Genomic DNA, 10007 nt, shown 5'->3' on the forward strand with positions numbered 1-10007 from the left:
TTCTGTTTTGTGTGCGGATTGGTGACTCATACTGAACGATTCTGTTCAAAGAAAATCAACATGGCAGCAAGTGCTGACACAAGAGAATGGGGGGCATGGCTTCGTGCTCCGGCGAGGAGGGCAGGTGGCCAAGATCGGAGTAAATTTTTACGGGATGAAAGAGATGTTGATTGGGGCGCAAATCAAGGAAGTTCTAACGTCCAGCAGCGTTTTTCGGGGGATTTGGATAAGCAAGTTGTTCAAACTGATATGTATCGGGGTAATTCTAGTAATGCCTTATCTACAAATGATAGAATTATGGGAGCTTATTCCGGAATAAATAATGAGGCTGTTTTGGTGGCAAATTTCAAAATTCATAATGGGCCTCCAAATGATGAGTTAAATGGGCTTAATATGGAGGAAAGTAATAAAAGAAGAAGAGGCCCAGACATGCATATGTTAATGGAAGTAGAAGGTAACAGTAGAGAAGTTCACCCTGGAACTGGTCTTTCTAGCTCTGATTGTCCAGTTTCTTCCCCAACTGATTTGGCTAAGCTTGCAGTGCAAGCTAGCCATCCGCAATGAATATCCTAAGTTGGAACTGTCAAGGGTTGGGTTCCCTTCGCACAGTTCGAGCCCTTGGTGACCTTATAAAGTCACATAAACCTGATTTTATTTTCTTGTCAGAAACAATTTCTTTTTCTAATAAGATTGAAGAGTTGCGTGTTTCTTTTGGTTATGCTCAGTGTTTTTCAGTAGATAGAGTTGGTCGTAGTGGTGGTTTGGCGATTTTTTGGAAGAATAATGTGAATTGCGAGATCACAGGATATTCTCGTAATCATATTAATGTCAATTTTCTCCATAATGGTGTTGCTGTTTGGTCTTTGTCTTGTTTCTATGGATTTCCTGAGAGCACTCGCAGGAAAGACTCATGGGATCTTATTCGTCAGTTAGCTGGTATGACTCATCTTCCGTGGACTATTATCGGAGATTTTAATGACTTGTTGGTTAGTGCTGATAAGTGGGGGGGAAATCCTCATTCTCGTTCTCTCATGACTGGTTTCCAATCTGCTATTGATGATTCTCTGCTGGTTGATATTGAGTTGCAAGGTGGTAAGTATACTTGGGAGAAATCTCGTGGTACTAATGGTTGGGTTAAAGAGCGTCTAGACAGAGCTTTTGCAACTCGTTCCTGGTTGCACATGTTCCCTCTTTGTAAGCTTTCTCTTATTCTTACACCTGTTTCGGATCATGAACCAATTTTCTTGGACTTATTCAGCGTGTCGTTCACTCGAAAACAATTCCGGTTCCGCTTTGAGAATACATGGCTTCAGGAACCTGGTTTTCATAAGGAAACTACTGATTTTTGGCTTTCTCTGCCTCCCTCCAACATCCTCCCTAAGCTTCTTTCGGTGTCAAGTTTTATGGCCCGATGGGGAAGGAACTTCTTTTATAAGTTTCGAGACAAAGTGAGGAGATGTAAGGAGCTGTTAACAGAGCTTGTTAGTCGTATTGACAGTGATGGAGTTAGGTTATATTTGAATGAGAAGGAAAGGTTGAATGAGTTGTTGCTTCACGAAGAGATTTATTGGAAACAAAGGGCCAAAATCTTTTGGCTGACTGAAGGTGACGCCAACACAGAGTTTTTTCACGCATCAGCCTCCACTCGTAAGAAGACAAACCAAATTCCGTTTCTGGTCAATGACATGGGGGTGCAAGTCAATGACATGGAGGGTATGTGTGATGTGGTTAATACGTACTTCACTGATATTTTCAGAAGTGAGCAACAAGACTTGACAGATTCTGGTATTGAGGAGAACAGATGTGTAACAGAAGCTCAGAATTGTGTTTTGGTGGCAGAGCTCACGTTTCCAGAATTTACTACTGCTGTCAAACAAATGCATCCGGACAAAGCTAGTGGTCCGGATGGTCTGAATCCAGCTTTTTTTCAACAATTCTGGCCTACTCTTGGGAAGGAGGTCTTCAACTGTTGTAGAGACTGGTTGCAATCGAACACATTTCCAGCAAATCTGAACGACACAAACGTTGTACTCATCCCCAAAAAAGATAATGCTGTTAGTATGAAGGACCTTCGTCCTATAGCGTTGTGCAATGTGCTTTATAAAATTTTGTCGAAGGTGTTAGCCAATCGACTCAAACGTATTCTGCCTCATGTAATCTCCGAGAACCAAGCTGCATTTGTTCCTGGTAGGAGTATTAATGACAACGTTCTAATAGCTTTTGAGCTTATTCACCATATGAAAAAGTCATCGGGAGGTCGTGTAGGGGATGTAGCTCTTAAACTAGACATATCTAAAGCATACGACAGGGTGGAATGGGGGTATCTGAAACGTCGAATGATAGCGATGGGGTTTTGTTCTCAATGGGTCAAGTGGATGATGTTGTGTGTGACAACGGTGTCGTATGACTTCTGCTTCAATGGTGCTGTTATTGGACCGATCATTCCGTCACGGGGAATTAGGCAGGGAGACCCTATTTCCCCCTACCTATTTCTTTTTTGTGTCGAGGGTCTATCCCTTTCTTTGTCTAAAGCTGCTTCTGAGGAGGTGATTCATGGCGTTAAAGTAAGTAGGTCGGCACCAGCTATCTCTCATCTTTTGTTTGCAGATGACTCATTTCTGTTTTTTCGTGCAAATACTCTCGAAACAGAGGCAGTTAAGTCTATTTTAGATGAGTATGCAATAAGTTCAGGCCAGCATATTAATTATCAGAAATCGGGCATATTTTTCAGTGCTGATGTTAAGCAGGAGCAGAAGGTCATAATCTCGTCTATTTTGGGGGTGTCTAATGATTTACAGAATAGCAAGTACTTGGGCTTGCCTTCTCTAGTGGGTAGGTCGAAGAAGCGGGTCTTCGGATTTGTTAAAGAGAGATTGTGGAAGCGATTGCAGGGGTGGAAAGCTAAGACAATATCTCGTGCAGGCAAAACAGTTTTGATTAATAATGTGGCTACTGCTATTCCTTCGTACTGTATGTCTTCCTTTTTACTCCCACGAGCTATGTGTAAGGAAATGGAGGTACTGATGAATAAATTTTGGTGGCAATCAGGGTCCACTGATAGGAGAGGAATCAACTGGATTGGATGGGATGGGCTAAGCATGTCGAAATGTCAGGGAGGGTTAGCTTTTCGTAACCTCTACGGTTATAATATTGCCCTCATGGCCAAACATGTGTGGAATTTTATCAAGAACCCTCATTCTCTAGTGGCTCGACTTTATAAAGCAAAATATTTCCCAGATGCTCACATCTTACAAGCTAAAGCTCCTCAAGGGTCAAGTTTTATTTGGCAAGGAATTATTACAGCAAAAAACGCAGTGTTGCCAGGCTACCGATGGATTCTGGGAGATGGGGAATCGATCAAGTGCATGCATGATGTATGGTTGCGGGGTAAAGATGATCTTCGAGTGGACCAACTACGTGATTATGAGAATAGAGACCTTGTGGTAGCTCAGCTTTTTAAGCACGGTACAAAGGAGTGGGATGGTGATAAAATAAGGAGTCTGTTTTCTGAAGGTGATGCACAGCTGATTATGGCAACTTCTATTCCCTGCAGGCCGGCCGTGGATCGTCTAGCTTGGTCAAAGACTACTAATGGCCAATATTCTGTGAAAACAGGTTACCAGTTTTGGCATGCCCAAAATATTGGCACTGGCACTGTTACACAATCTAGTGGGTGGAAGAAGCTCTGGCATTTGGAAGTTCCTCTTAAGATCAAAGTATTTCTATGGCGTCTTTGCAGGAATAATGTGCCTGTGAAAAGTCGATTGCAGTCTAAGGGAGTAAATCTTTCTCTTGAATGTCCCATGTGTAACTCTGGTGATGAAGACCTTATTCACATTTTTTTCACCTGCCAGTTTGCGACGTTATGTTGGCAATACTCAGGTATGGTCTTTGATTTGTCTCTGGTGGGGTCTGCCCCCTCCTGGCTACTTGATAAGTTTGAATCAGGTCCTGTTCATGAAGCTTTCAATATTGCTCGAGTTCTTTGGGGAATTTGGTTTTTTCGAAACAAGAAAGTCTGGGATCACAAAGTCGTTACAGCTGCTATTGCTATGGATTGGAGCGCTAAGGTTATTTCTGACTGGAAGGAGGCTAAAGCTAAGCGTGTTGGTCAGGTTGGTAGTACTCCCAGTGCTGCATCTTCTACTCGAGTGACGTGGAAAAAGCCGGAGGGTGGAGTTCTTAAACTAAATGTTGATGCAGGTGTGCGTTTCAGTGAGGCCTCGGTCTCGTTGGGTTTGGTTTTGCGTGACAGCGAGGGAGTTTTTGTGATGGGTAAAACAATTTGTAAAGCCATGGTGGCTACTGTCCTTGAAGCAGAAGCATGCGCTATTTATGAAGGTCTCCAGTGGTTGTGCTCGTTAAATCATGAGGTGGTGGAAATTGAATCAGACTCTCTGCTTGCTGTTAGAGCCTTGCATGACTCCCAGGAAAATCATTTAGAAGTTGGTCACATCTTGAATGACTGCAAGCTTATTTTAAATTCGAAGCCAGGTTATTCAGTTTCATTTGTTAAACGACAAGCGAATGGAGTAGCTCATCTAGTAGCTAAATTACCCTGTTCTCTAAATTGTCAAAAGGTGTTTACGTCTCCTCCAGATGTATTGTTGGAGACTCTTCTGTATGACATTTCGTATTAATGAAATTTGTCTTTTATTCAAAAATAATACAGTATATATGTTATCCCTAAGCTGTTACTTTGAACTAATAAAAATAATAAAAATATATATATATAGAAAGACTATTGACACAGAATGATAAAAGAGGTCAATTGTAGTTGTAAGCCGATTAGGGTAGTAAGGGGGGAAGTCGGACCAAGTTTACGTTAGACTTCAGCTAATAATAAAATGTTTAAATTAGACTAGTTGACATTAAATCTCAACAAAAATATAATTTTAGATTAGAATTCACAAAGTGTGTTAAATTTTAATCAAAAATGACACAATCTTGGCCAAAATATGACAACTTAACACTTGGAAACTGTTTTTTACAAATGATACACAACCAAAGAAAACGAAAATGAGTTATATTGAAAATGGAGCAGTTGGACTCTAAACCTATAGTACAAACTATTTGAGAATGATACTTAAAAGCTAGTAGTATTACAACAATCTACTTCTACACCTAAAAGCCTAAAACTATGCAAATTTCCTTCCAAGACATTCATTCACCTTTGAAGCAAAAACAACATACACAAATCTACATCTAAAGCTATGCAAATTTCAGCATTTTTACTTGCGGTATATGCACCCCGAATCAAAAACAACATAACTATAGAACATTCACCACGAATCAAGAACAACATTACCATATTAGAAGCCAAAGACATTGCTATTGCCAGAAATAATATGAACAAAATTTTAAGTTACTTGTTTAAAGCATCACATGTCACAATGCATATAGCCACAACTTGCCAAATACCATTTTTTTCGCGCCAATATGCCTTTTAGGTTCTGATTTCTCTAGCTACTACTCTACCCAAAGAATGAATTTGTAAAGAACATGCTCATTAATTCACATTTAATAGTTAAACAGTAGAATAAAACATCCCCACAAGGAACTTCTACACATTGGACACCAGAATGAAGCCACTTTTGAGCCCTTCAAAAGTAGCTGATATTATATTAAGCGCAAAGATGAGCATTGCAATAGTCCTTGTAAGTAATACGAAAGTAAATGTAGACTTTAGTTCACATGGCACCCAGCGGCCAGCAATTTAAACACAGTATGTTAACACAGCTAATTATTACACTCGGATCCTTTTGCAGTCAATTCTAAATTCGGCTAAGATTCTTCAGGTGGTGGTTGAGGTTGTTGTGGCCACATCTGTGGTGGCATGTAAGGGCGTGGCTGCTGGCCATAAAGGGCTGGATCCACAGGCTTACCCATGTACATACCTGGAGATCCAACCTGGGCAGCATGCTGTGGCTGCATGTAATAGTATGGAAGGCCTTCAGCTGGACCTCCTACAGGAAGGGGCCCTCCTGGGATTGTTGCAGCAAGAACCTCATCTTTTAAATCCTCCCTTGGAACGATATCAACCAGGAAATCAAATATATCGGTCCTAGTGATGGCTGCCGCAATGTCATTCTTTTGCAGTGTCCTTCTTTTATTCTCCTCGGTGTGATTCCAAGAACGTAATGTCAACTCTAGGATGAACATCTCACAGGCCCGGGCAAATATGACCGGAGCTTCGGCTGATATCATCCTTACATCCTCGTCTGCTTTCATAATCTTCTTGATCCTAGCCAATGGTAAACTATGATTTTTAAAATCAGTTACCTGCTCAATTTCTTGGTACTGGTTAGCCCAAAAATTCTGGAGTTGTTGCTGCAATTGCTGTTGCTGCTGCTGGTGGATATGCTGATAAGCAAGCTGATGTTGTGCAAGCTGAGCTGGAGAAGATGGAAGACCTGCTGTCTGTGGAGACTGGATTGTACCAGCTGACGCAGGAGGAGTTCCCATCATTTGGCTAGCTTGATAAGCGGGCACGCCATATTGCATCTGAGCTGAGCTACCGATCCCCATACCTGGGGGCTGTCCATGCCCTTGCTGATCCATTATTCGGTTCTAGTAATGCAAATTCACTATAAACACCAAGAGATTGCATCATTAGCACAAGAACAATGTATAGTACAGTATATTGGTTAACGAGCTCTTAGATGGAATGCTGGTCGATATTAGAACTAGGTTATTTAATTCTGTATGGTTTTTTAGGCACGCTAGCGATAGACTTGATCACTGGATTTAGTAGGTTGATCTGCTTTTTTGTTGCTTTATCATCTCAATCTAGTCTTGTTTAGATTCTTTTAGATAGTTTTCTCTATGTCTGGACGTCTAGTAAATCGCTAGTGTGTACACTATCAATGACATTATTACCGTTAGTTAGGCAAGATGTAGAATGTCTGTTTTCTCCGTTGCGAATTTCAACAGATTGTGGTGTTGATAAACCGGACATTTTAAAAAAAATATTGGAAAAAATATGGAATCGATGTAGTATCAAACAGTATAGCTTGTGAAAATGTAGGTCTTGACAATATATCAGCATTCAATAGATTTTTAGGTGAATTCATGTGACAGAGCGGGTGTACAGATAGAAACTGACTTAAAGGCAGAGATTGTTGCACAGGTGGGGGTCTAGGATCACACAATTTATGAGCACAACCTACAGTGAGCCATATCCAATAATTAATTGGCGATACTTTTATCCACCTCTAAATCAAATAGTTGGTAATGTCAAAATTAACAACACACTACATGTAACAGTAACCAATAAGTATATCCAAAAGTACCCCGATAATTACAAGTTCTGAAACACAGCTTACATATGACAATAAACATAACATATGACAATTAACATAGAGGAAAGAAAACAAATTTAACTAAAGAAATAAGCACAAGAACTTTGGGTGAAAATAAATTTTAAAATCAGGCACTCTAAACAAAGTTATCTTCCTCAACTCATCAAGGCTTAAAAACCAGTGAAGGCTTCTGCATAAGCTCTACATATATTTATGTTCTTAAGAAATTGGCTTAATGACCTTTTCGGCCTCAAAGTTTGTACCAGTGTACTCATAAAACCCTGTAGTTTAAAAGCGTACCTTTTCATCCCTCGGGTATCCAAAATATGCTTTTTTACCCTTGGACCGGGAAAAAATCCGGGTAAAAACCGGCCGATCTAAGGGTAAAAGGGTACGTTTTCAGTACCTGAGGGGCAAAAAGGTACGGTAATGGACTACAGAGCTGATGGGTATATTGGTGCAAACTTTGAGGTTTAAAAGGTAATTAAGCCTAAGAAATTTGACAATTGTCTAGCATATCATTTCTGCCTTTATTTTGATCAGCAACTGGTTATGTGACTACAATTGGTTCAGCAGATTCCTTTTTTATACATTTCTAATTAGACTGGTATTAACAATTTTAAGTTCTTTCAATTGCGAGACAAGACATAATTAGATTGACGCGAACTAGTTTTGTGGAGAAACAATACTTACAAACATCGAATTTCTAAAGCTGCTGAAAACTTTCCAAACAGAGGCCATGTTAACCATCTTTTAGTAATCGATTAATTAGGTGAAGTAAACTAACTAGAAATAAGATAGTTAGTTTTTGAACTTATAGCCAGTATAGGCATCTGTCCAATCCTAAATTTGGATAATTTACCCCTAACTAAAGAAAAAAAACGATGCTCCATACCAAAACACATGAGTATTACAAGGAACTAGCTACCTAAAAGTCAGTAACAGAACTAATACTTGGGTTTGGTTGCAAATGTTTATAAAATCAACAACGGCGTGTCCCTCCGTTTGACAAAATACTTGCCAGTATACAAACAGGTTTAAAATAAAAAGAAAATATCGCAACGAAAACTGAATAAGCTATAAACTTAAAATACAGCTTGTCACATTTATGATCATATATATTGTACCAAAAAATTCAAACACTTTGCACACCGCAACGGAATTTGCACACAATATGAATAGCAATCACAGAGTCTAGTTTTATAAGCTAATATACCCAAATATTAGCACAAATGCACAAGTTATCTTGTAATAGGCAGTAAAGTTATCATCAGCATTCAGCATAACAGAAGCAGCTAAATTACCCGAATCTAAAAGTAATTACCAGAAACCGCAACAACGCAAATTGTTTTGTTAACTTAACCCTGCAGAGGATGATTATTCAGCATACAAATATCCCTAAACATATAACCCGAATTGACATAGCAAAAAAATATAATTATCATATCATTAGAAAATTCAAGAAAGAAAAGAAGCACCTTTAATAGCTACAACACTCTGAGTTTTCGATCTTGCTTAAATATAAAAACCCTGTAACCAAGAATAAAGAATTGAGATTAGAAAAAACATGTATATATAGATTATGTACGTATATACCCTATAATATAGAAACTGAAATGAGGGGGTAAGTAATTGATAGAACGGAGAGAGAGAGAGTATGTAAATGCGCTAGGAATTGAAATACATACAAAAAAATCTTCTGACATGAAATGAAAGCGGGTGAGTTGTGTAATAAAACAACCACATTAATTAATTACAAGAACATTGTCTAAAAAGTACTTAGGATGAAAGCACATTGAGTTTGGGTGGGGCGTGGGGATGAACAACTTTATTACCAGAATTAGTGACCTAATCACTAACCCATTTACCTTAATTTATTTCAATCCTTCGGTGGTAGGGCCGCTGGAGATGTTAAAATCAGACGGGGTCGAATAATAACAATCATGTACGTAGTAAAATTCATGAACTGTGAATATTTTTTGTCAGGTACGATTACGAACAGTGAATATTAATTTCATTGCAATCTCGACAATGATCGATCACACTCTCGGATCACACACCCTGCACGCAGAGTTATCTTGTGGTCAAAGAGAAACAAACTTATTGTGAAAAAAGAAATAATCAGTTAAAATTTGAATAAACATGATACAAGCTTCGTTTGAAGTTTCTTTAAAAAATTGTTGCGCAAATCATGAAAAGTGTTTTTTTAATAATTATAATCATTTGGTTTTTTTTGTTTTGTGAATTTTGATTATAATAAAAAATTAATATTTGTCGTGAAATACTGATAGAGAATAAAAATAACCCTAATTGCGTAATTAATATCGCATTAATTAGATTTCATTGGGTCCGAAAGAGAAGCTTGATGAGACCTGAAATTCAAAATATTAATTAACTTTATAACTAATAAATATAAGGATAAAATAACACATGCAAATAGTATTCTATACGGGATATAATTCCTTGGGGATTGACTTCCAAAAACCTCAAAAGGATAAGAAATCGACTTACTACATTCTAGAACTTCAAAGTTCAATCTAAGTCTAAGACTTATCCACTAAGTCTCCTAACCCTAACTTAATTCAAGGTTACCAACACATATATAAGGGGTCTCACCCTAAAAATTAGAATTATATTTTTTGACTTGATGCTTGGCATAATGCAAAGTTTGTGGACATCTTTTGAAGGCATATTAAAATCACGAAA

The 10007-nt window shown here is 38.5% G+C and overlaps 1 protein-coding gene across 4 annotated transcripts; it reads right to left on the bottom strand.

Annotated features, from left to right (window-relative positions):
• Nucleotides 1-5570: 5570 nt before the first annotated feature.
• Nucleotides 5571-9326, bottom strand: LOC141677565 (nuclear transcription factor Y subunit C-3-like). Of its 4 annotated transcripts, none has more exons than XM_074483561.1 (4): nucleotides 8990-9138; nucleotides 8780-8831; nucleotides 8626-8665; nucleotides 5571-6587 (listed from the first exon to the last, which is right to left on the bottom strand). In XM_074483561.1, exon 4 carries the CDS (start codon nucleotides 6559-6561, stop codon nucleotides 5785-5787), a length of 777 nt encoding a protein of 258 aa, XP_074339662.1. In that variant the 5' UTR covers nucleotides 6562-6587; nucleotides 8626-8665; nucleotides 8780-8831; nucleotides 8990-9138; the 3' UTR covers nucleotides 5571-5784. The 4 variants fall into 4 exon arrangements, with proteins under 4 accessions (XP_074339662.1, XP_074339661.1, XP_074339660.1 ...); XM_074483560.1 differs by having other exon boundaries at nucleotides 8606-8665; XM_074483559.1 differs by lacking the exons at nucleotides 8626-8665; nucleotides 8990-9138 and adding an exon at nucleotides 9170-9326.
• Between the last annotated feature and the right edge of the window lie 681 nt (nucleotides 9327-10007).

The sequence above is a fragment of the Apium graveolens genome, chromosome 8, assembly GCF_009905375.1.
Source record: "Apium graveolens cultivar Ventura chromosome 8, ASM990537v1, whole genome shotgun sequence".
NCBI lineage: Eukaryota > Viridiplantae > Streptophyta > Magnoliopsida > Apiales > Apiaceae > Apium > Apium graveolens.